This window comes from Salmo trutta, chromosome 36 (assembly GCF_901001165.1).
Source record: "Salmo trutta chromosome 36, fSalTru1.1, whole genome shotgun sequence".
NCBI classification, from domain to species: Eukaryota; Metazoa; Chordata; class Actinopteri; order Salmoniformes; family Salmonidae; genus Salmo; species Salmo trutta.
Window position 1 is genome coordinate 1,300,239 of NC_042992.1, and position 26,572 is coordinate 1,326,810.

The following is a 26,572-nucleotide window of genomic DNA, read 5'->3' on the forward strand; positions in this document are numbered from 1 at the left end:
CTTACCATCGACCCTCCATTGGATAATTTACCTTAGCCAACTACCCTCCATAAGTACCTCTGCCTCAGCCAACTACCCTCCATAGGTTCCTCCGCCTCAGCCAACTACCCTCCATAAAGTCATCTGTCTGAGCCATCTACCCTCCATAGGGTCGTCTGTCTGAGCCATCTACCCTCCATAGGGTCGTCTGTCTGAGCCATCTACCCTCCATAGGGTCGTCTGTCTGAGCCATCTACCCTCCATAGGGTCGTCTGTCTGAGCCATCTACCCTCCATAGGGTCGTCTGTCTGAGCCATCCACCCTCCATAGGGTCGTCTGTCTGAGCCATCTACCCTCCATATTGTCATCCGATTGAACCATATACCCTACATAGGGTTATCTACCTCAGCTATCTACCCTACATTAAGTAATTTCCCTCAGCCATTAAACCCTCCAAAGGATCATCTGCTTGACCCATCTACCCTTCATAGGGTCATCTGACTGAGCCATTTCCATCCATAGGGTCATCTTCCTGAGCCGTCTACCCTCCATAGGGTCATCTTCCTGAGCCGTCTACCCTCCATAGGGTCATCTTCCTGAGCCGTCTACCCTCCACTGGGTCATCTTCCTGAGCCGTCTACCCTCCATAGGGTCGTCTGCCTGAGCATTTCACCACTCCACAGGGTTGTCTGCCTCAGCCATCTACCCTCCACAGAGTTTTCTGCCTGAGCCATCTACCATTAATAGGGTCGTCTGCCTCAGCCATCTACCCTCCACAGGGTTGTCTGCCTCAGCCATCTACCCTCCATAGGGTCATCTGCGTCAGCCTTCTACCCTTGATTGGATCATCTGCCTCAGCCATCCATCCTCAATAAGGTCTTCTTCCTGAGCCAACTAATCCCCAAGTTATGGAAATCTGCTTTTGTACTCTCCTGAAAGGTGGAGATCCTTCGCTACTTGACAACTATCGACCCATATCAACGCTGTCTGTACTGTCAAAGGTACTGGAGTCCTTAGTTAGTAGGCAGCTGAAGGCCTACTTCCAAGAAAACAACATCTTAAATGGAATGCAATCAGGGTTTAGGTCTGGCCACAGCACTGTTTCAGCAACACTGAAGGTTTGAAATGACATCCACTGTGCTCTTGATAAGAAGTTACATTGTGTGTCTGTTTTTATTGATTTGTCGAAGGCTTTTGACAACGTGGACCATGCTGTGTTAGTGCAAAGGTTAAAATGTTGTGGAATTACTGGTCATGCTCTAGATTGGTTTATAAATTACCTATCAAATCGTACACAATGTGTAATGGCGGATGGTTGTAAATCTGAGTCCATAGAGGTGTGCGCTGGTGTCCCGCAAGGTTCTATTTTGGGCCCACTGTTGTTCATTTTGTATATCAACAACATTGGGGATCTGATTGAAACAGAGGATGCTCATTTTTATGCAGATGATACTGTTCTTTATTCAAGTGGTAGTAGTTTATCTTTAGCTTTTGTAAATGCCCAAAGAGCATTTAACATCATACAACAGAATCTGTATGATTTAAAGCTGATTCTAAATTCGGGTAAAACAAAATGCATGGTATTTTCAAATGCCAGGCATGTTACTAATCATGTCATTGCTACATTGGCTGGACATACTATAGAGCAAGTTAAAGTGTATAAATATTTGGGTGTGTGGGTTGATGATAAGCTGAGCTTCACGGTGCATGTAGAGAACTTGATAAGGAAGCTCAAGCTGAAAATAGGTTTTTATTACCGGAATAAGGCTTGTTTTTCTTTGAGGCCAGGAAGGAGCTGGTACGATGTACATTACTGGTGGTTTTAGATTGTAGTGATGTTATATATATGCAGGCCTCGGCCACAACCCTGAGAGCACTTGATTCAGTGTATCATGCAGCCCTCAGGTTCATTACAAATCAGAAATGTCTAACACATCATTGTGATCTCTACAGCGCTGTTGGCTGGTCGTCATTGACCTTGCGTAGGCTTAAACACTGGTATACACTGGTATACACTGTACAAAAAAAATGCATGAAATTAAATTAAATGTATGAAATGTATGCATTCACTACTGTAAGACGCTCTGGATAAGAACGTCTGCTAAATGACTAAAATGTAAATGTAAATTTATAAGGCAATATTGCGTAAAATGCCATTTCATCTCTGTTCTTTTTTAGTTAGGTCAGTAAATAAATATCAATTACGGTCCCATTCTGTTTTGCTTCTAACAGTACTAAAAATTAGAACAGGTCATGGTAGAAATAGTTTTAGTTACTCAGCTCTGTGGTCCTGGAATTCTCTCCTGAACATTTTAAAATGTGATGTGTACATCGATCAAGTGTTTAAACACTTGATCGATGTATACTGCTCAAAAAAATAAAGGGAACACTTAAACAACACATCCTAGATCTGAATGAAAGAAATAATCTTATTAAATACTTTTTTCTTTACATAGTTGAATGTGCTGACAACAAAATCACACAAAAATAATCAATGGAAATCCAATTTATCAACCCATGGAGGTCTGGAGGCTCAGTAGTATGTGTGGCCTCCACGTGCCTGTATGACCTCCCTACAACGCCTGGGCATGCTCCTGATGAGGTGGCAGATGGTCTCCTGAGAGATCTCCTCCCAGACCTGGACTAAAGCATCTGCCAACTCCTGGACAGTCTGTGGTGCAACGTGGCGTTGGTGGATGGAGCGAGACATGATGTCCCAGATGTGCTCAATTGGATTCAGGTCTGGGGAATGGGCGGGCCAGTCCATAGCATCAATGCCTTCCTCTTGCAGGAACTGCTGACACACTCCAGCCACATGAGGTCTAGCATTGTCTTGCATTAGGAGGAACCCAGGGCCAACCGCACCAGCATATGGTCTCACAAGGGGTCTGAGGATCTCATCCCGGTACCTAATGGCAGTCAGGCTACCTCTGGCGAGCACATGGAGGGCTGTGCGGCCCCCCAAAGAAATGCCACCCCACACCATGACTGACCCACCGCCAAACCGGTCATGCTGGAGGATGTTGCAGGCAGCAGAACGTTCTCCACGGCGTCTCCAGACTCTGTCACATCTGTCACGTGCTCAGTGTGAACCTGCTTTCATCTGTGAAGAGCACAGGGGCCAGTGGCGAATTTGCCAATCTTGGTGTTCTCTGGCAAATGCCAAACGTCCTGCACGGTGTTGGGCTGTAAGCACAACCACCACCTGTGGACATCGGGCCCTCATACCACCCTCATGGAGTCTGTTTCTGACCGTTTGAGCAGACACATGCACATTTGTGGCCTGCTGGAGGTCATTTTGCAGGGCTCTGGCAGTGCTCCTCCTGCTCCTCCTTGCACAAAGGCGGAGGTAGCGGTCCTGCTGCTGGGTTGTTGCCCTCCTATGGCCTCCTCCACGTCTCCTGATGTACTGGCCTGTCTCCTGGTAGCGCCTCCATGCTCTGGACACTACGCTGACAGACACAGCAAACCTTCTTGCCACAGCTCGCATTGATGTGCCATCCTGGATGAGCTGCACTACCTGAGCCACTTGTGTGGGTTGTAGACTCCGTCTCATGCTACCACTAGAGTGAAAGCACTGCCAGCATTCAAAAGTGACCAAAACATCAGCCAGGAAGCATAGGAACTGAGAAGTGGTATGTTGTCCCCACCTGCAGAACCACTCCTTTATTGGGGGTTTCTTGCTAATTGCCTATAATTTCCACCTGTTGTCTATTCCATTTGCACAACAGCATGTGAAATTTATTCTCAATCAGTGCTGCTTCCTAAGTGGACAGTTTGATTTCACAGAAGTGTGATTGACTTGGAGTTACATTGTGGTGTTTAAGTGTTCCCTATATTTTTTTGAGCAGTGTATATATCATAGAAGAGTGGAATTGTTTTTAGGCCAGCTGTTTTTAGTCAAGATGTTTGTGTTTTTAATGTAATACTGTATGTAATTGTTGTACTGTGTGTGTGTTTATAGTTGTGTTTAATGTTGTGTATGTGTGTTTATAGTTGTGTTTAATGTTGTGTTAGTGTATGTGTGTTTATAGTTGTGTTTAATGTTGTGTTAGTGTGTGTTTATAGTTGTGTTTAATGTTGTGTTAGTGTATGTAATTGTTGTACTGTGTGTGTGTTTATAGTTGTGTTTAATGTTGTGTTAGTGTATGTGTGTTTATAGTTGTGTTTAATGTTGTGTTAGTGTATGTAATTGTTGTACTGTGTGTGTGTTTATAGTTGTGTTTAGTGTTGTGTTAGTGTGTGTGGGTTTATAGTTGTGTTTAATGTTGTGTTAGTGTATGATTTTGTTGTACTGTGTGTGTTTATAGTTGTGTTTAGTGTTGTGTTAGTGTATGTGTGTTTATAGTTGTGTTTAATGTTGTGTTAGTGTATGTGTGTTTATAGTTGTGTTTAATGTTGTGTTAGTGGGTGTGTGTTTATAGTTTTGTTTAATGTTGTGTTAGTGTATGTGTGTTTATAGTTTTGTTTAATGTTGTGTTAGTGTATTGTAAGGGCTGTCTTCATAAATGGACCAAGGCGCAGCAGGTATGTGAATACTCATCTTTAATTACAAATAAGGAGTAAAGCATCCACTTAACAAAACAATAAAGGTGACAACAGCAACAGTTCTGCAGGCTAGAAACGCAGTGCAAAAACAACCACCCACAACCCCAAAGAAAAACACACACACCTATATAGGACTTCCAATCAAAGGCAACTCAACACACCTGCCTTCAATTGGAAGTCCCAATCAACAACACAGACATTCCCAACACAAACATGCCACGTCCTGACCCCAAAACTAAAACACTAGCTCCATCTGCTGGTCAGGACGTGACATGTATGTGTGTTTATAGTTGTGTTTAATGTTGTGTTAGTGCATGTGTGTTTATAGTTGTGTTTAATATTGTGTTAGTGTGTGTGTGTTTATAGTTGTGTTTAATGTTGTGTTAGTGTGTGTGTGTTTATAGTTATGTTTAATGTTGTGTTAGTGTATGTGTGTTTATAGTTGTGTTTAATGTTGTGTTAGTGTATGTGTGTGTTTATAGTTGTGTTTAATGTTGTGTTAGTGTATGTGTGTTTATAGTTGTGTTTAATGTTGTGTTAGTGTGTGTGTGTTTATAGTTGTGTTTAATGTTGTGTTCGTGTATGTGTGTGTTTATAGTTGTGTTTAATGTTGTGTTAGTGTATGTGTGTTTATAGTTGTGTTTAATGTTGTGTTAGTGTATGTGTGTGTTTATAGTTGTGTTTAATGTTGTGTTAGTGTATGTAATTGTTGTACTGTGTGTGTTTATAGTTGTGTTTAATGTTGTGTTAGTGTATGTGTGTTTATAGTTGTGTTTAATGTTGTGTTAGTGTGTGTGTGTTTATAGTTGTGTTTAATGTTGTGTTAGTGTGTGTGTGTTTATAGTTGTGTTTAATGTTGTGTTTAATGTTGTGTTAGTGAGTGTGTGTTTATAGTTGTGTTTAATGTTGTGTTAGTGTATGGAAGTTGTTTTGTCTGAAACGTTGTTCACTCTGCTGCTATTGGACCAGGTCTCAATGAGAAAAAACCTGTACAAATAAAGGTAAAATAAATAAATTAAATAAAATAAAAACTACCCTACATAGTGTCATCTAACTGAGCCATCTACCCTCCATAAGGGTTGTCTGCCAGAGCCATCTTCCTTCCACAGGGTCAGAGAGGAAGATTCAGGTCTGGAACCCATAAAGCACCCTGGGTCAGAGAGGGAGATTCAGGTCTGGAACCCATAAAGCACCCTGGGTCAGAGAGGGAGATTCAAGTCTGGAACCCATAAGGCACCCTGGGTCAGAGAGGGAGATTCAGGTCTGGAACCCATAAGGCACCCTAGGTCAGAGAGGGAGATTCAGGTCTGGAACCCATAAGGCACCCTAGGTCAGAGAGGGAGATTCAGGTCTGGAACCCATAAGGCACCCTGGGTCAGAGAGGGAGATTCAGGTCTGGAACCCATAAGTCACCCTGGGTCAGAGAGGGAGATTCAGGTCTGGAACCCATAAGGCACCCTGGGTCAGAGAGGGAGATTCAGGTCTGGAACCCATAAGGCACCCTAGGTCAGAGAGGGAGATTCAGGTCTGGAACCCATAAGGCACCCTGGGTCAGAGAGGGAGATTCAGGTCTGGAACCCATAAGGCACCCTGGGTCAGAGAGGGAGATTCAGGTCTGGAACCCATAAGGCACCCTGGGTCAGAGAGGGAGATTCAGGTCTGGAACCCATAAGGCACCCTAGGTCAGAGAGGGAGATTCAGGTCTGGAACCCATAAGGCACCCTAGGTCAGAGAGGGAGATTCAGGTCTGGAACCCATAAGGCACCCTAGGTCAGAGAGGGAGATTCAGGTCTGGAACCCATAAGGCACCCTGGGTCAGAGAGGGAGATTCAGGTCTGGAACCCATAAGACACCCTGGGTCAGAGAGGGAGATTCAGGTCTGGAACCCATAAGGCACCCTGGGTCAGAGAGGGAGATTCAGGTCTGGAACCCATAAGGCACCCTGGGTCAGAGAGGGAGATTCAGGTCTGGAACCCATAAGGCACCCTGGGTCAGAGAGGGGGATTCAGGTCTGGAACCCATAAGGCACCCTAGGTCAGAGAGGGAGATTCAGGTCTGGAACCCATAAGGCACCCTGGGTCAGAGAGGGAGATTCAGGTCTGGAACCCATAAGGCACCCTGGGTCAGAGAGGGAGATTCAGGTCTGGAACCCATAAGACACCCTGGGTCAGAGAGGGAGATTCAGGTCTGGAACCCATAAGGCACCCTAGGTCAGAGAGGGAGATTCAGGTCTGGAACCCATAAGGCACCCTGGGTCAGAGAGGGAGATTCAGGTCTGGAACCCATAAGGCACCCTGGGTCAGAGAGGGAGATTCAGGTCTGGAACCCATAAGGCACCCTGGGTCAGAGAGGGAGATTCAGGTCTGGAACCCATAAGGCACCCTGGGTCAGAGAGGGAGATTCAGGTCTGGAACCCATAAGGCACCCTAGGTCAGAGAGGGAGATTCAGGTCTGGAACCCATAAGGCACCCTGGGTCAGAGAGGGAGATTCAGTAGTGGGAAATACAGATCGATAAACCAACAGTCAATGTTGGGGATTCTAATCTAGCACCCATTCCTCATTCCTCATGCTTCCCTGGGCCACCTTCTATCATATTCATGGTGTTTTCAAGAAGCTCCAATCAAACCCAATGACAGAGGAGATAGTGTTGTCTGTTGTCCTCAACAATTGTTTGGGGAGGCGAGCGCCGACTACATCTTGGAAGCAGTTAGAGCAACTGTTGAGGATTAGTCAGGAGGCCTTCCCCAATGCAATAGTCTATGTACCATTCTTGCATTACTCAGAAAGACTAGTCCCGTGTGGCTCAGTTGGTAGAGCATGGTGTTTGCAACGCCAGGGTTGTGGCTTCGTTTCCCACGGGGGACCAGTACGGAGAAAAAAATGTATGCATTCACTACTGTAAGTCGCTCTGGATAAGAACGTCTGCTAAATGACTAAAATGTCAAATGTAAATGTAGCTATCGATCAGCAGTGTCTGTTACAGAAGCTGAATAAGTCCATAGGGGAGAGATTAGATGTTTTAAATGACCTGAACAAACTCAGGTTTCGCACAGACCCCTGGGAACCGGTTCACTGGAGTAGGGATACTGCCTCTGTCCGGGTTAGGGTTTGGCCGGGGTAGACAGTCAATGTAAATAATCATTTGTTCTTTACTGACTTGCCAAGTTAAATAAAGGTACAAATGAATGCGGGAGGAGTGTTCTCTTACAAGTCCCCAACGTTCTAACATTAAAAACCTCTCTTCCTCCTTCAGGCTCAACCAAGCAGAGAGGACTGACTTATGCCAACTCCTAAACTGGTGGACCGCGGGGAGCTCTGGAGGGATCTACACGTCTATCACAGAAGATTGAAATGATTAGACCATTTTGATTCCCAATACACCATTTCCAAACCCCTCACATTGGGAACCTCAGTTGGAGTCAGTGTCATACAGACCCTTATACGTAGGGATGTGGCTTCCTTTTCACAACTCAAACCCAGATCTGTAAATAAATGTAACCTTGCAAAGCAACAGAATCATGATCTAAAAACATTGAGCAGCAATCAGAATATTGTGATTAAACCAGCAGATAAGGGGGCACAGATTGTTATAATGGATAATAGACAATTAGATAATGTCAAACACTATGTCCCATTGCTCCACTCAACACAACTGGAAACACAAAGATGAATCCAGGAGATAGTGAATAAACTGTATGAGGATAAGTATATTACGGATAAACAGATGGTCTACCTTTTTTGGGCCAGATTCTCCAAGCCCTAGGCAGTTTTTCTTACTTCCTAAAATCCATATATCTCCTGAGACGTGGACGGCTCCCTGCCGAGTTCCCTGCGGGAGACCCATAGTAAGTGACTGTGACTCAGAATCTTATTGTATTGCTGAATATATAGATTTTATATAAATCCTCTATCTCAGAAACACTCCAGCTATGTTAAGGATACTAAGGAATTTGTCAACGGGCTGAAGGGTTTCAAGATGCCAGAAAATGCTTTTTTATTCTCCATTGATATTAATTCTCTGTACGTAAACATTGATAACGAATTAGATCTACAGGAAGTTGCAAATGCCTTTCAGATGTATCCTGACCCCAGTCGACCGGGGAGAGTAATCCTGAACTTTTTGGAGTTGAGCCTCACTAGAAACGACTTTGAGTTCAATGGGAAGTACTATCTCCAGATACATGGTACAGCTATGGGACAGAATGTTTTGCAAATGTGTATACACGTTTTTGGGAAGAAACTGCTTTCATCAAATGTAAGGCCTTACCATTGCTGTACCTTAGGTATCTTGATGATATTTTTGGACTGTGGGGAGGCTCCACCTCTGAATTCAGGGAATTCTTCAACATTTTAAACTCACATCACTTATCAATATCCATTACACATCATTTGCACCAAAAAAAATGAATTTTTAGGTACACAGGTCTTTTTCATTCACAAGGAGGGAGAAATCAAAAAATGTGCAACTAAAGTTTTCTTTAAGTAAACAGAAACCTCCTTCACAAATGTAGTTTCCATCCAAAACACACATATAGGGGGGTCCTGATCAAATCACAACTTCTACGTTTCCACAGAATCTGTAGTTATAGAGGAGGTCACAAGAACACTCTTCTGAATGTGGTATAGATGTTGTTTAAGTCTGCATTCTAGTGTGTTTTGTGTCTCTTCAATATTGAGTTTATGATCAACAAGAACACTCTTCTCAGCCTTAAGGCCCAGGGGCGACTCCAGGCAGTTCCTGAGAGAGGTTAAGGCTGAGGTCAATCGGACCTTCCAGACTCATGGAACAGACTGTATCAGGTACAGAGGGATAACCCTGTGGTTCCATTTGTGGGGACTTATTCTGAGGTCAATCGGACCTTCCAGGCCCATGGAACAGACTGTATCAGGTACAGAGGGATAACCCTGTGGTTCTGAGGCTCTGTTGCGGTTCAACTCTGAACTTAAATCTCATTTTCAACAGGCTCAGAATGATTGTGAGGCCTTGAAAAATGTCAGGGTAATCTCAGGCTTCAGGAGAAATAAGAACCTTAAGGACACTCTAGTCCATTCAAGCCTGAAAAAGAAGAAACTGATATAGAATAAATATTTTACTCAAACAAAGTTTCTGTCCAATATATTTGGGCTTGGGGGCTCCAATCAGGCATAAAATCCAACTGGATTGCCTTGTTGAGTGCCTTGTTGATCATATTGAGTGCCTTGTTGATCATAAACTCAATATTGTAGAGACACAAAACACACTAGAATGCAGACTTAAACAACATCTATACCACATTCAGAAGGGTGATAGATCCACTATGTTGTATGTCTACTTTTGGCCTCATACAGAGAAGAACCTTATAATTCTTGGCCTGGAGACCAATATGGGGTGGAGGAAAACTCAAAGACAGATGCATTAGAACAGTAGGAACCATGAATCCTCTCTAGGCCTTATAGAGGAAATACTAAGTCGCCCAGTCATTTGTCTCCATCTTGTGGTTGTTTTAGACACGTGGGGTCTGGGATTTGTGAATTGGTTTAGCTGCAGATCCTATCGTGATGATTATTATCATCATTATTAATGAGCTGGATCCTTGTATAATTATGTGTTATAAATGGTGTGATGGAAACCATTCTTTATATACCTTTTTTTAGTTTAAATGTGAATATTTATAGGAATTGAAATGTTCTCCCTCTTTTAGGGATTGAAAGCACTTCTGATTCATCATTCTTATTTAATACATGTTGGTGTGTTTCTAAATATACATGTATAGGTCTTGTAGCTATCACCTGCCTATTATATAGACCTTTCCTTTTGATGGACTGTTGTCTGGAACAATTCTAACCCTGACCACTCCTGAGGCCTGAGTCCTAACCTTAACCTGCCCGGCAACTATACCGAACCCTACTCATTCCTGAGACCTGAGTCCTAACCTTAACCTGCCCGGCAACTATACCGAACCCTACTCATTCCTGAGACCTGAGTCCTAACCTTAACCTGCCCGGCAACTATACCGAACCCTACTCATTCCTGAGACCTGAGTCCTAACCTTAACCTGCCCGGCAACTATACCGAACCCTACTCATTCCTGAGACCTGAGTCCTAACCTTAACCTGCCTGGCAACTATACCGAACCCTACTCATTCCTGAGACCTGAGTCCTAACCTTAACCTGCCTGGCAACTATACCGAACCCTACTCATTCCTGAGGCCTGAGTCCTAACCTGCCCGGCAACCTGCCCGGCAACTATACCGAACCCTACTCATTCCTGAGACCTGAGTCCTAACCTTAACCTGCCTGGCAACTATACCGAACCCTACTCATTCCTGAGGCCTGAGTCCTAACCTGCCCGGCAACTATACCGAACCCTACTCATTCCTGAGGCCTGAGTCCTAACCTGCCCGGCAACCTGCCCGGCAACTATACCGAACCCTACTCATTCCTGAGGCTTGAGTCCTAACCTTAACCTGCCTGGCAACTATACCGAACCCTTGGGGTTAGAAGCTGCTGAGGAGCCTTTAGGTCCTAGACTTGGCGCTCCGGTACCGCTTGCCGTGCTGTAGCAGAGAAGACAGTCTATAACTTGGGTGACCGGAGTCTCTGACAATTTTATGGGCTTTCCTCTGACACCGCCTATTATATAGGTCCTGGATGTCAGGGAGCTTGGCTCCAGTGATGTACTGGGCCGTACGCACTACCCTCTGTAGAGCCTTACAGTCGGAGGCCGAGCAGTTGCCATACCAGGCGGTGATGCAACCGGTCAGGATGCTCTCGATGGTGCAGCTGTAGAACTTTTTGAGGATCTGGGGATGCATGACGAATCTTTTCAGTCTCCTGAGGGGGAAAAGGTTTTGTCGTGCCCTCTTCATGACTGTCTTGGTATGTTTGGACCATGATAGTTTGTTGGTGATGTGGACACCAATGGAACTTAAAACTCTCGACCCGCTCCACTATAGCCCCGTCAATGTTAATGGGGGCCTGTTCAGACTGCCTTTTCCTGTAGTCCACGATCAGCTCCTTTGCTGTGTGTGTGTGTGTGTGTGTGTGTGTGCTCAGTGAACCAATGAAACACAACTGAAGATTACCTCTTCACTTAAATCTAACCCTCCACTCATCAGCCTTTAAACTAACCCTCTACTCATCAGCCTTAAACCTAACCCTCTACTCATCAGCCTTAAACCTAACCCTCTACTTATCAGCCTTAAACCTAACCCTCCACTCATCAGCCTTAAACCTAACCCTCTACTCATCAGCCTTAAACCTAACCCTCTACTTATCAGCCTTAAACCTAACCCTCCACTCATCAGCCTTAAACCTAACCCTCTACTCATCAGCCTTAAACCTAACCCTCCACTCATCAGCCTTAAACCTAACCCTCTACTCATCAGCCTTAAACCTAACCCTCTACTCATCAGCCTTAATCCTAACCCTCTACTCAAATTTTTTAAAAACAAGAAAATGGTGCCATCTGCTTTGCTTAATATAAGATATTTTAAATGATTTATACTTTTACTTTTGATATTTAAGTATATTTTAGCAATTACATTTACTTTTGATACTTAAGTATATTTAAAAACAAATACTTTTAGACTTTTACTCAAGTAGTATTTTACTGTCTGACTTTCACTTTTATTTGAGTAACTTTCTATTAAGGTATCTATACTTTTACTCAAGTATGACAATTGCGTACTTTTCCCACGACTGTCTGATGGTATAGCATAGGACATATACACTTTTATCAAATAAAATACACATTATTCAAGTACATATTACTGTACCCGTGCAGTATAACGTCTGAAAGCTAAAGACATGTTGTGTGTTGATTGGGCAACATTTTAAAACATTAATAAACTTTCTTCCAAGCACGATGGCAAACTACAGAGAGAGGAGGACACTGATAACGTTTACAGACGGTACTTTGCGGCAGTTGTATATCTATTTTTGCGGAAAGGTTCATCTTAGCGACGCGGCTAAAAAGAGGCGACCGCCAGAGTCCCCTTTCAGACACAAAAAATATCTCCCTCATTCTTTTATTTTAAGACTTTTATTGGAACTTTTAATGAAGGTAAAAATAAATATGGAAGTTTATTTTTGTCAAATCTTATAAATATATTTAAAATGTTGACTTCTATTGCAGTACAACAATATTTTTATTCAGGCATCTGATAACGCAGCAACATCGACGCCATCTATGTTCTTAAAGGCCCATTTCCAGCTTGCAAGAAGCGAAAGTAAATGGGAATTTATTACAACCAAAATACTCTGAGTGGTTGACTGAACAGTAATTAAGTTGTTTAACTCTCAACACACATGATGTTTGTCGCGGCAGAAAACACCCCAACGTCTTTTAAAGACTTTACCCTGATTATGGTGAGTAAACTGACATACTTCCTCTGTATTTATGCTCTATCATTGTGTCTAGTTGGGTTCAACGTGTGCGGCACGCTTCTAGTGTCTATTCTACTGTATTGTATCTAACCAGACGTCACATTGTCTGTCTACAGCCAGCAATCTCTGTTGGAAATGTGGGGCAGCTGGCAGTGGACCTGATTGTTTCTACGCTCAACATGTGTCGAGTCGGATACATCCACACTGACTGTCTCATCCCTATGGCAGGGAACAACCCTTATGCTACATTCACTGAGAACGCCAACGACCTCAGTACCAATGCAGAAGGTACACTAAATATACAAAACAGTGGAGGCTGGTGGGAGGAGATATAGGAGGACAGGCATATTGTTTTGGCTGGAATGGAATAAATGGAAAGATATTAAACATGGAAACCACACGTTGACTCTGTTCCATTCCAGCCAAAACAATGTGCCTGTCCTCCTATAGCTCCTCCCACCAGCCTCCGCTGATACAAAAATATGTGGACACCCCTTCGAATTGTAGATTTGGCTATTTCAGTCACTATAAAATCGGACACACAGCCATGCAATCTCCATAGACAAACATTGGCAGTAAACTGGCCTTACTGAAGAGCTCAGTGACTTTCAATGTGGCAGCGTCATAGGATGCCACCTTTCCAACAAGTCAGTTAATCACATTTCTGCCCTGGTCAACTGCATCCCACTGCTGGCTTGCTTCTGAAGCTAAGCAGGGTTGGTCCTGGTCAGTCCCTGGATGGGAGACCAGATGCTGCTGGAATTGGTGTTGGAGGGCCAGTAGGAGGCACCCTTTCCTCTGGTCTAAAGAAATATCCCAGTGCCCCAGGGCAGTGATTGGGGACATTGCCCTGTGTAGGGTGCTGTCTTTCGGATGGGATGTTAAACGGGTGTCCTGACTCTCTGGTCACTGAAGATCCCTTAGCACTTATTGTAAGAGCCGGTGTCCTGGCTAAATTCCCAATCTGGCCATCATGACCACCTAATCATCGCCAGCTTATAATTGGCTCCTTCATCCCCTCCCCCTCTCCCATCTAACTATTCCCCAGGTCGTTGCTGTAAATGAAAATGTGTTCTCAGTCAACTTACCTGGTAAAATAACGGTTAAATAAAAAGTGCTATTATTGTGAAGTGGAAATGTCTAGGAGCAACAGCGGCGATGTGGTAGGCCGCAACGGCAGCACAATAACTTTTCATCAGGAAATGGGTTTCCATGGGTGTCCATGGCCAAGCAGCTGCACACAAGCCTAAGATCACCATGCGCAATGTCAAGTGTCGGCAGGAGTGGTGGTAAGCTCACCGCCATTGGACTCACTGCCATTGGAGCAGTGGAGAAGCGTTCTCTGGAGTGATGAATCACACTTCACCATCTGGCAGTCCGACGGATGAATCTGGGTTTGGCGGATGCCAGGAGAATGCTACCTGTCCCGACGCGTAGTGTCTACCTGTCCCGAAGCGTAGTGCCCCCCTGTCCCGGAGCGTAGTGCCCCCCTGTCCCGGAGCGTAGTGCCCCCCTGTCCCGGAGCGTAGTGGTCCCCTGTCCCGGAGCGTAGTGGTCCCCTGTCCCGGAGCGTAGTGGTCCCCTGTCCCGGAGCGTAGTTTCACCCTGTCCCGGAGCGTAGTTTCACCCTGTCCCGGAGCGTAGTTTCACCCTGTCCCGGAGCGTAGTGCACCTGTCCCGGAGCGTAGTGCACCTGTCCCGGAGCGTAGTGACACCTGTCCCGGAGCGTAGTGACACCTGTCCCGGAGCGTAGTGACACCTGTCCCGGAGCGTAGTGACACCTGTCCCGGAGCGTAGTGCCCACCTGTTCCGGAGCATAGTGCCCACCTCTTCCGGAGCGTAGTGGTGTACCTGTCCCGGAGCTTAGTGCCCACCTCTTCCGGAGCGTAGTGGTGTACCTGTCCCGGAGCGTAGTGCCCACCTCTTCCGGAGCGTAGTGCGTACCTGTCCCGGAGCGTAGTGCCTACCTGTCCCGGAGCGTAGTGCCTACCTGTCCCGGAGCGTAGTGCCTACCTGTCCCGGAGCGTAGGGCCCACCTGTCCCGGAGCGTAGTGCCTACCTGTCCCGGAGCGTAGTGCCTACCTGTCCCGGAGCGTAGTGCCTACCTGTCCCGGAGCGTAGTGCCACCTGTCCCGGAGCGTAGTGCCCACCTGTTCCGGAGCGTAGTGCCCACCTCTTCCGGAGCGTAGTGGTGTACCTGTCCCGGAGCTTAGTGCCCACCTCTTCCGGAGCGTAGTGGTGTACCTGTCCCGGAGCGTAGTGCCTACCTGTCCCGGAGCGTAGTGCTCACCTGTCCCGGAGCGTAGTGCTCACCTGTCCCGGAGCGTAGTGCCTACCTGTCCCGGAGCGTAGTGCCTACCTGTCCCGGAGTGTAGTGCTACCTGTCCCGGAGCGTAGTGCCACCTGTCCCGGAGCGTAGGGCCACCTGTCCCGGAGCGTAGTCTCACCTGTCCCGGAGCGTAGTGCTCCCCTGTCCCGGAGCGTAGTGCTCTCCTGTCCCGGAGCGTAGTTTCCCCCTGTCCCGGAGCGTAGTGCCACCTGTCCCGGAGCGTAGTGGTCCACCTGTCCCGGAGCGTAGTGGTCCCCCTGTCCCGGAGCGTAGTGGTCCCCCTGTCCCGGAGCGTAGTGCCCCCCTGTCCCGGAGCGTAGTGCCAACCTGTCCCGGAGCGTAGTGCCCCCCTGTCCCGGAGCGTAGTGCCCCCCTGTCCCGGAGCGTAGTGCCCCCCTGTCCCGGAGCGTAGTGCCCACCTGTCCCGGAGCGTAGTGCCCACCTGTCCCGGAGCGTAGTGCCCACCTGTCCCGGAGCGTACTGCTCACATGTCCCGGAGCGTACTGCTCACATGTCCCGGAGCGTACTGCTCACCTGTCCCGGAGCGTAGTGGCACCTGTCCCGGAGCGTAGTGCTACCTGTCCCGGAGCGTAGTGTTACCTGTCCCGGAGCGTAGTGCCACCTGTCCCGGAGCGTAGTGCTCTCCTGTCCCGGAGCGTAGTGCTCTCCTGTCCCGGAGCGTAGTGCCCACCTGTCCCGGAGCGTAGTGCCCACCTGTCCCGGAGCGTAGTGCCTACCTGTCCCGGAGCGTAGTGACACCTGTCCCGGAGCGTAGTGACACCTGTCCCGGAGCGTAGTGCCCACCTCTTCCGGAGCGTAGTGGTGTACCTGTCCCGGAGCTTAGTGCCCACCTCTTCCGGAGCGTAGTGGTGTACCTGTCCCGGAGCGTAGTGCCTACCTGTCCCGGAGCGTAGTGCTCACCTGTCCCGGAGCGTAGTGCCACCTGTCCCGGAGCGTAGTGGCACCTGTCCCGGAGCGTAGTGCTCTCCTGTCCCGGAGCGTAGTTTCCCCCTGTCCCGGAGCGTAGTGTCTACCTGTCCCGGAGCGTAGTGTCTACCTGTCCCGGAGCGTAGTGGCACCTGTCCCGGAGCGTAGTGGCACCTGTCCCGGAGCGTAGTGGCACCTGTCCCGGAGCGTAGTGGCACCTGTCCCGGAGCGTAGTGCTCTCATGTCCCGGAGCGTAGTTTCCCCCTGTCCCGGAGCGTAGTTTCCCCCTGTCCCGGAGCGTAGTTTCCCCCTGTCCCGGAGCGTAGTTTCCCCCTGTCCCGGAGCGTAGTTTCCCCCTGTCCCGGAGCGTAGTTTCTACCTGTCCCGGAGCGTAGTGTCTACCTGTCCCGGAGCGTAGTGTCTACCTGTCCCGGAGCGTAGTGTCTACCTGTCCCGGAGCGTAGTCCACACCTGTCCCGGAGCGTAGTACCCACCTGTCCCGGAGCGTAGTCCCCACCTGTCCCGGAGCGTAGTCCCCACCTGTCCCGGAGCGTAGTCCCCACCTGTCCCGGAGCGTAGTCCCCACCTGTCCCGGAGCGTAGTCCCCACCTGTCCCGGAGCGTAGTCCCCACCTGTCCCGGAGCGTAGTCTTCACCTGTCCCTGAGTGTAGTGTCACCTGTCCCGAAGCATATTGCCTACCTGTCCCGAAGCATAGTGCTACCTGTAAAGGTGGGAATAATGGTCTGGGGCTGTTTTTCATGGTTTGGGCCGTTAGTTCCAGTGAAGGGAAATATTAACGCTACAGCATTCAATTTACATTGTAGGTGATTCGGTTCTTCCAACTTTGTGGCAACAGTTTGGAGAAGGCCCTTTCCTGTTTCAGCATGACAATGCCCCCATGCACAAAGCGAGGTCCATACAGAAATGGTTTGTCAAGATCGGTGTGGAAGAACTTGACTGGCCTGCAGATAGCCCTGACCTCAACCCCATCAAACATCTTTGGGATGACTTGGAATGCCGTCTGCGAGCCAGGCCTAATCACCCAACATCAGTGCCCGACCTCACTAATGTTCTTGTGGCTGAGTGAAAGTAAGTCCCCGCAGCAATATTCCAAAGTCTAGTGGAAAGCCTTCCCAGAAGAGTGGAGACTGTTATAGACGCAAAGGGTGGACCAACGCTCTATTGGGGCTCCCGAGTGGCGCAGAGGTCTAAGGCACTGCATCTCAGTGTTAGAGGCGTCACTACAGATCCTGGTTCGATTTCAGGCTGTATCACATCCGGCTGTGATTGGGAGTCCCATAGGGCGGCACACAATTGGCCCAGCGTTGTCCGGGTTTGGCCGGAGCAGGCTGTCATTATAAATAATAATTTGTTCTTAACTGACTTTGTTCTTGTCGTGAAATAGGGTAGTTGTCTATGTAACACTGTACTGTTAATGATCATAATATACAATGGTCATCGCTTCAGTCACATTGACATGGAATGAGATTCTCTCCTCTCTTGAACAGTGTACTCTTCTCCAGAGTTGAGGTTGGCAGTTCTTCAGATCAGAACCCCAATTATCCAGGTAATGTAACAGAGGTTGGCTTCATTTAACCCATTCTATTTGTAACAGAGTTAAGAATGTACCATAATCCTTAAAGGGGAAGCTCAACCAAAAACACTTCTGGTCCCTTTAACACTTGCCTGGCTGTTTGTCAGTACCCCAGACTGTTTTTAGGTTCATTGTTTGAGTATTTAGATTTCTGTATTTTTATATCAACATGCTGAATTTCTAAAATCACCTAAAATGCTTTGAATACGGTGTATTTATTGTTACATAAATAACGATTGGTGTCTCAGCATTGAGTTGCCAAATAAATGTTTTAATGTAAAACATTTAAAAAAAAACAAAGACCTATTTTGTGTGCAAAAATCTTCCATATAAATCTGTAATCTGGTAAAAACTCTTCTTCGTGGTTCTAAAATGGATAATTATTGGAGGCGGGACGAAGGAGCGTCTTACTATTGGTCTTCAAGAAAGGAAATCAGAACGAAAGGAAGTTAACAAAGATGGTAGCTAGCTAGGCTAGTGGTTAGTAGTCTGAAGTAAGGCTAGCTAGGGAACAGGGGTTAAGGGAACAGGGGTTAAGGGAACAGGGGTTAAGGGAACAGGGGTTAAGGGAACAGGGGTTAAGGGAACAGGGGTTAAGGGAACAGTGGAGGATGAGAAGCTGCTCACTGACATTGGTTTCACATGGATATGGTTATGCTGTCCAGTTTATGGTTATGCTGTCCAGTTTATGGTTATGCTGTCCAGTTTATGGTTATGCTGTCCAGTTTATGGTTATGCTGTCCAGTTTATGGTTATGCTGTCCAGCTTATGGTTATGCTGTCCAGTTTATGGTTATGCTGTCCAGTTTATGGTTATGCTGTCCAGCTTATGGTTATGCTGTCCAGCTTATGGTTATGCTGTCCAGCTTATGGTTATGCTGTCCAGCTTATGGTTATGCTGTCCAGCTTATGGTTATGCTGTCCAGTTTATGGTTATGCTGTCCAGTTTATGGTTGACTTGGGAGAGGAGAACTGGTTTCACATGGTTATGCTGTCCAGTTTGTTTATGCTGTCCAGTTTATGTTTATGCTGTCCAGTTTATGGTTATGCTGTCCAGTTTATGCTGTCCAGTTTATGGTTGACTTGGGAGAGGAGAACTGGTTTCACATGGTTATGCTGTCCAGTTTATGGTTGACTTGGGAGAGGAGAACTGGTTTCACATGGTTATGCTGTCCAGTTTATGGTTGACTTGGGAGAGGAGAACTGGTTTCACATGGTTATGCTGTCCAGTTTATGGTTGACTTGGGAGAGGAGAACTGGTTTCACATGGTTATGCTGTCCAGCTTATGGTTGACTTGGGAGAGGAGAACTGGTTTCACATGGTTATGCTGTCCAGTTTATGGTTGACTTGGGAGAGGAGAACTGGTTTCACATGGTTATGCTGTCCAGTTTATGGTTGACTTGGGAGAGGAGAACTGGTTTCACATGGTTATGCTGTCCAGTTTATGGTTGACTTGGGAGAGGAGAACTGGTTTCACATGGTTATGCTGTCCAGTTTATGGTTGACTTGGGAGAGGAGAACTGGTTTCACATGGTTATGCTGTCCAGCTTATGGTTGACTTGGGAGAGGAGAACTGGTTTCACATGGTTATGCTGTCCAGTTTATGGTTGACTTGGGAGAGGAGAACTGGTTTCACATGGTTATGCTGTCCAGTTTATGGTTGACTTGGGAGAGGAGAACTGGTTTCACATGGTTATGCTGTCCAGTTTATGGTTGACTTGGGAGAGGAGAACTGGTTTCACATGGTTATGCTGTCCAGTTTATGGTTATGGGAGAGGAGAACTCTTTTTACTATCATATAGGTCCTTTCTGTTGCAGACAAAGTCCAAGAAGTTCTGTAAGCTGATGGTGTCTTGGATCAAAGCCAGTGGTTTCTCCAGAACTGTAGTACTGTCCAGCAGTCATGCTTACCAGAGGGATGACCAACAGCTACTGGGGTACACAACTGCTACCTACCAAAATTACTATATTCAACTAGACTTTTTTCCATTTCATTTGTCACATGAATATATTGAGTGCATGGCAGAGAGCTGACTGACAAATCCTACATAAAATATATAAAAAGTATTTCGATATCACTGTCCATGTTCCAATATTCCACCAATGAACATGATAGATGAAACCCTTGCTTGCAGCACTCCCCTGCGTTACCTGCAGACTCCCTCCATGCAGAAGGTGACTGGCGACCGGCTGAAGGAGATGGAGTGGACGGAGATGGAGACAGTATCTACCTTCCCTGGCGTTACTGACTCAGAGCAGCGCCTATATATACCTGGAGGGGGCGCCACTAAAGGCCTCTTCACTGACAGGTACAGGAGAGACTGACTGGGATGTAGGTAGAGTCACCTCTGAACACTGATACGGGACCATATTTGTTTTTACCCATATGATGGTTAGGAGTGGGGCTAAGGCTGATTCTAGGTCTGTGGTTACGGGGACAACTTCTCTTCTACCTTGAACTACAGGGGATGGGTTAGTGGGTGGTCGTAGACATTAGACATTACAGGCTATATCATCCTCACACGTGCAGTGTGGAACGCTGAACACTACATCTGATAAAGAGGAATATGCTTACCTTGCACAAAAAGTTCACTTAGGTGCACTATGCAGAAATCGCCATTTCCTGGTTGTTAAAATTCTAATAGTTCTCGTTTTCAGTTTGTGTCAAAACAAGCGAGTCTAGTTTAGAGAATCACTGTACCATCTAAACCGCTGTGAAATTGCTTTGCCATAACCATATTGTATTTTCAGATGTTTGAGGCTGGTTTACCAAACAGAAAGTAAAAGACACAAAAACTACATTTAAGAATGGGAAGTATAATATCTGCCGCGTCTTAGGCTGGCTTTCAATGACAAATGTATAACTCACGTGGATTTGGTTGGTCGCCCAAAAAGTTACATATTGTGGCTTTAAGGTTTTCTCCATGTTGTCTCTGTGTTCCAGCTGGGCTGAGGACATTCCTCTCCATGTTGTCTCTGTGTTCCAGCTGTGCTGAGGACATTCCTCTCCATGTTGTCTCTGTGTTCCAGCTGTGCTGAGGACATTCCTCTCCATGTTGTCTCTGTGTTCCAGCTGGGCTGAGGACATTCCTCTCCATGTTGTCTCTGTGTTCCAGCTGGGCTGAGGACATTCCTCTCCATGGTGTTGTCTCTGTGTTCCAGCTGGGCTGAGGACATTCCTCTCCATGGTGTTGTCTCTGTGTTCCAGCTGTGCTGAGGACATTCCTCTCCATGTTGTCTCTGTGTTCCAGCTGTGCTGAGGACATTCCTCTCCATGTTGTCTCTGTGTTCCAGCTGTGCTGAGGACATTCCTCTCCATGTTGTCTCTGTGTTCCAGCTGTGCTGAGGACATTCCTCTTCATGGTGTTGTCTCTGTGTTCCAGCTGGGCTGAGGACATTCCTCTCCATGTTGTCTCTGTGTTCCAGCTGAGCTGAGGACATTCCTCTCCATGGTGTTGTCTCTGTGTTCCAGCTGTGCTGAGGACATTCCTCTCCATGGTGTTGTCTCTGTGTTCCAGCTGTGCTGAGGACATTCCTCTCCATGGTGTTGTCTCTGTGTTCCAGCTGTGCTGAGGACATTCCTCTCCATGGTGTTGTCTCTGTGTTCCAGCTGTGCTGAGGACATTCCTCTGGTGGTGGTGCTGATCTTCTGCTCTGAAGGAGACAACATCCCAGATGCCTTCACTCTCCTGAACCACCTCAACACCTGGCTCCACCTAGTGGACGCTCCTGTAAGTGCTACCGTATGACTACAGCCAGATGGTGTTATGGTTGCTTGTATATTTACATTTGAGTTATTTAGAAGACACTCCTATCCAGAGCAACTTAGTCAGTGCATTCAACTAAGTTAAGGAGGGAAAAACAAGTACATGTCACATTCAATGCAAGTACACCCTTTGAAATAGTCACTATCAGCAGACTCAAATAAAAAACATTTCAACTCATTTTATTTGTCACATGTGTCGAATATAACCAATGCAGAGTAAAAAAAAAAAGTAAAAATAGTAACACAATACAATAACGAGGCTATATACTGTGGGTACCGTTACCGAGTCAATGTACAGGTTAGTCTAGGTAATATGTACATGTAGGTAGCGGTAAAGTGACTATGCATAGATAATACAATGCTGTCACCTGTTTATGTCAATGTACGGTATGTGCGTGTGGCGTCAGTATGCCTGTGTGCTGGAGTATCAGTGTAGTGGGTTAGTCCAGTCAGTGTACATCAAGCCTGTGCTGGAGTCCCAGAAATAAGCAGAATAAAATAAGGGGGTCAATGTAAATAGTCCTGTGGCCATTTGATCAACTGTTCAGCAGTCTGATGGCTTGGGGCTAGAAGCTGTTCAGCAGTCTGGTGGCTTGGGGGTAGAAGCTGTTCAGCAGTCTGGTGGCTTGGGGGTAGAAGCTGTTCAGCAGTCTGATGGCTTGGGGGTAGAAGCTGTTCAGCAGTCTGGTGGCTTGGGGGTAGAAGCTGTTCAGCAGTCTGGTGGCTTGGGGGTAGAAGCTGTTCAGCAGTCTGGTGGCTTGGGGGTAGAAGCTGTTAAGCAGTCTGGTGGCTTGGGGCTAGAAGCTGTTCAGCAGTCTGATGGCTTGGGGCTAGAAGCTGTTCAGCAGTCTGATGGCTTGGGGCTAGAAGCTGTTCAGCAGTCTGATGGCTTGGGGGTAGAAGCTGTTCAGCAGTCTGATGGCTTGGGGGTAGAAGCTGTTCAGCAGTCTGGTGGCTTGGGGGTAGAAGCTGTTCAGCAGTCTGATGGCTTGGGGCTAGAAGCTGTTCAGCAGTCTGATGGCTTGGGGCTAGAAGCTGTTAAGCAGTCTGATGGCTTGGGGCTAGAAGCTGTTCAGCAGTCTGATGGCTTGGGGCTAGAAGCTGTTCAGCAGTCTGGTGGCTTGGGGCTAGAAGCTGTTAAGCAGTCTGATGGCTTGGGGGTAGAAGCTGTTCAGCAGTCTGATGGCTTGGGGGTAGAAGCTGTTCAGCAGTCTGATGGCTTGGGGGTAGAAGCTGTTCAGCAGTCTGATGGCTTGGGGGTAGAAGCTGTTCAGCAGTCTGATGGCTTGGGGGTAGAAGCTGTTCAGCAGTCTGATGGCTTGGGGCTAGAAGCTGTTCAGCAGTCTGATGGCTTGGGGGTAGAAGCTGTTCAGCAGTCTGATGGCTTGGGGGTAGAAGCTGTTCAGCAGTCTGATGGCTTGGGGGTAGAAGCTGTTCAGCAGTCTGATGGCTTGGGGGTAGAAGCTGTTCAGCAGTCTGGTGGCTTGGGGGTAGAAGCTGTTCAGCAGTCTGATGGCTTGGGGGTAGAAGCTGTTAAGCAGTCTGATGGCTTGGGGCTAGAAGCTGTTCAGCAGTCTGATGGCTTGGGGCTAGAAGCTGTTCAGCAGTCTGATGGCTTGGGGCTAGAAGCTGTTCAGCAGTCTGATGGCTTGGGGCTAGAAGCTGTTCAGCAGTCTGATGGCTTGGGGCTAGAAGCTGTTCAGCAGTCTGATGGCTTGGGGCTAGAAGCTGTTCAGCAGTCTGATGGCTTGGGGGTAGAAGCTGTTCAGCAGTCTGATGGCTTGGGGGTAGAAGCTGTTCAGCAGTCTGATGGCTTGGGGGTAGAAGCTGTTCAGCAGTCTGATGGCTTGGGGGTAGAAGCTGTTCAGCAGTCTGATGGCTTGGGGGTAGAAGCTGTTCAGCAGTCTGATGGCTTGGGGGTAGAAGCTGTTCAGCAGTCTGATGGCTTGGGGGTAGAAGCTGTTCAGCAGTCTGATGGCTTGGGGCTAGAAGCTGTTTAGGAGCCTCTTGGACTTGGCGCTCCGGTACTACTTGCTGTTCTCTCTGCTACCGAACAGTCTATGACTTGGGTGGCTGGAGTCTTTGACAATTTTTAGGGCCTTCCTCTGACACCGCCTGATATAGAGGTCCTGGATGGCAGGGAGATTGGCCCCAGTGATGTACTGGGCCGTACGCACTACCCTCTGTAGCGCCTTGTGGTGGGATGCTGAGCAGTTGCCACACCAGGTGGTGAAGCAACCAGTCAGGATGCTCTCGATAGTGCAGCTTAAGAACTTTTTGAGGATCTGAGGACACATGCCAAATCTTTTCAGCCTCCTGAGGGGGAATAGTTGTGGTCGTGTCAACTTCACAACTATGTTGGTGTGTTTGGATCATAATTGATCCTTAGTGATGTGGACACCAAGGAACTTGAAGCTTTCGACCTGCTCCATTCCACTACAGCCCCGTCAACGTGAATGGGGGCGTGCCCTCCTTTTCCTGTAATCCACGATCAGTTCCTTTGTCTTTCTCATGTTGAGGGAGAGGTTGTTGTCCTGGCATCACATTGCCAGGTCTCTGACCTCCCCCCCCCTATAGGTTGTCTCATCGTTATCAGGCCTACCTCCGTCGTGTTGTCGGCAAACTTAATGATGGTGTTGGAGTCTTGCGTGGCCGTGCGGTGGGAGGTACAGGGGGGGACTGAGCACGCATCCCTGAGAGGCCCTCGTGTTGAGGGTCAGTGTGGTGGATGTGTTGTTGCCTACCCTTACCACCTGGGGGTGGTCCGTCAGGAAGTCCAGGATCCAGTAGCAGAGGGAGGTGTTTAGTCCCAGGGTCCTTAGCTTAGTGATGAGCTTTGAGGGCACTATGGTGTTGAACGCTGAGCTGTAGTCAATGAACAGCATTCCCTCGTAGGTGTTCCTTTTTCGAGGTGGGAAAGGGCGGTATGATGTGCAATAGAGATTGCGTCATCTATGGCTCTGTTGGGGCGGTACGCGAATTGGAGTGGATCCAGGGTGTCTGGGATGATGGTGTTGATGTGAGCCATGACCAGCCTTTCAAAGCATTTCATGGCTACAGATGTGAGTCCTACAGTGCGATAGTCATTTAGACAGATGACCTTGGCGTTCTTGGGCACAGGCACTACGTTGGTCTGCTTGAAACATGTAGGTATTACAGACTCCGACAGGGGAGGGTGAAAATGTTAGTGAAGACACTTGCCAGCTGGTCAGCGCATGCTCTGAGTACACGTCCTGGTAATTTACATTTTAGTCATTTAGCAGACGCTCTTATCCAGAGCGACTTACAGTAGTGAATGCTTACATTTCATACATTTTTTTCATACTGTTACCCCGTGGGAAATCGAACCCACAACCCTGGCGTTGCAAACACCATGCTCTACCAACTGAGCCACACGTAATCAGATCATCTGGCCCTGCGACCTTGTGAATGTTAACCTGTTTAAAAGGTCTTACTCCCATTGGCTACAGAGAGCGTGATCAAACAGTCGTCCGGAACAGCTGGTGCTCTCACGCATGGTTTAGTGTTGTTTGCCTCGACGCGAGCATGGAAGGCATTTAGCGCCTGTTAAGCTTGCATCCCTGGGCAGCTCTTTGTTGGGTTTCCCTTGGTAATCCATGATAGTTTGCAAGCCCTGTCACATCCGGCGAGCATCAGTCGATGTAGTACAATTTTATCTTAGTCCTGTATTGACGCTTTGCCTGTTTGATGGTTCGTCGGCTGGCATAGCGGGATTTCTTATAAGCGTCCGGATTAGTGTCCCGCTCCTTGAAAGTGGCAGCTTTTAGTGCCGTGCGGATGTTGCCTGTAATCTATGGCTTCTGGTTGGGATATGTACGTACAGTCACTGTGGGGGCGAGGTCGTCGATGCACTTATTAATGAAGCCGGTGACTGATGTGGTGTAACTCCTCAATGCCATCGAACCACTTCTGTATTGAGCACATCACTGGTACTTCCTTTAAGTTTTTGCTTGTAAGCAGGATTCGGGAGGATAGTTATGGTCAGACTTGCCAAATGGCGGGTGAGGGAGAGTTTCTCTGTGTGGGAGTAAAGGTGAACGATATTTAAAATAAAAAATAAACTATCTATTTGCACGTGACATGCTGGTAGAAATTACGTATAACACATTTCAGTTTCTCTGAATTAAAATCCCCGGCCTCTAGGAGCACCGAATCTGGGTCATAATTTTCTTGTTTGCTTATGCCCTTATTCAGCTCGTTGGTGGTAAATAGGCAGCTACGAAGAATATAGATAAAACTCTGTTGGTAAATAGTGTGGTCTACAGTTTATCATGAGGTACTCTACCTCAGGCGAGCAAAACCTTGAAACTTCCTTTATATTAGAGATTGTTCACCAGCTGTTGACAGACACACACACCACCCCCTCCCTGATTTTACAGGAGGCTGCTGTTCTGTCTTGCCGAGGCACAGAAAAAACATCTAACTGTATATTATCCATGTTGTTGTTCAGCCACGACTCTGAAACACAGGATATTAGTTATTCATGTCCTGTTTATACATGCCTATTCCTTCCTTCATAGGCCCAGACGCAGCCAAAGTGGAAGATACCAGCATCATGGAGGCTTCTCTTTGGCAGTGGCATCCCCCCTGCACTCTTCTAAATTACCCAGTGGAATCTCCCCTTCCCAACTCTCCTAAATCACCCCCTTCCCCAACGCTCCTAAATTACCCAGTGGAATCTCCCCTTCCCCAACTCCCTCCTAAATCACCCCCTTCCCCAACGCTCCTAAATCACCCAGTGGCATCCCCCCCCAGAGATTGGTGACTCGACCCAGATTATAGATGGGTCTGAATGCTTAGGAAATGGATAACACCATCTGAATGCTTAGGAAATGGATAACACCATCTGAATGCTTAGGAAATGGATAACACCATCTTTGGTGTTATGAGTCCAGGTTTATAGACCTGAAGTGTGCCTAGTGTTTGTCATTACCTACCCTGGTGATGAGAATCAATATTTACTGTATGGTTATTAAAAGTATTAAATCATCTCTGGTGTCCAGTGTCAGTTAATGCAGTCTTTGTAGAGAATGTGTGC

At 47.2% G+C, this 26,572-nt stretch overlaps 1 protein-coding gene across 2 annotated transcripts; it reads left to right on the plus strand.

The window, feature by feature from the left end:
• The first annotated feature begins 12,697 nt into the window (after positions 1-12,697).
• Positions 12,698-26,525, plus strand: psmg2 (proteasome (prosome, macropain) assembly chaperone 2). Of its 2 annotated transcripts, XM_029736181.1 has the most exons (7): positions 12,700-12,878; positions 13,013-13,184; positions 17,662-17,720; positions 19,566-19,684; positions 19,883-20,056; positions 21,358-21,478; positions 26,055-26,525. In XM_029736181.1, exons 1-7 carry the CDS (start codon positions 12,819-12,821, stop codon positions 26,133-26,135), a joined length of 786 nt encoding a protein of 261 aa, XP_029592041.1. In that variant the 5' UTR covers positions 12,700-12,818; the 3' UTR covers positions 26,136-26,525. The 2 variants fall into 2 exon arrangements, with proteins under 2 accessions (XP_029592042.1, XP_029592041.1); XM_029736182.1 differs by lacking the exons at positions 21,358-21,478; positions 26,055-26,525 and adding an exon at positions 20,735-21,349 and having other exon boundaries at positions 12,698-12,878.
• Positions 26,526-26,572: the final 47 nt, after the last annotated feature.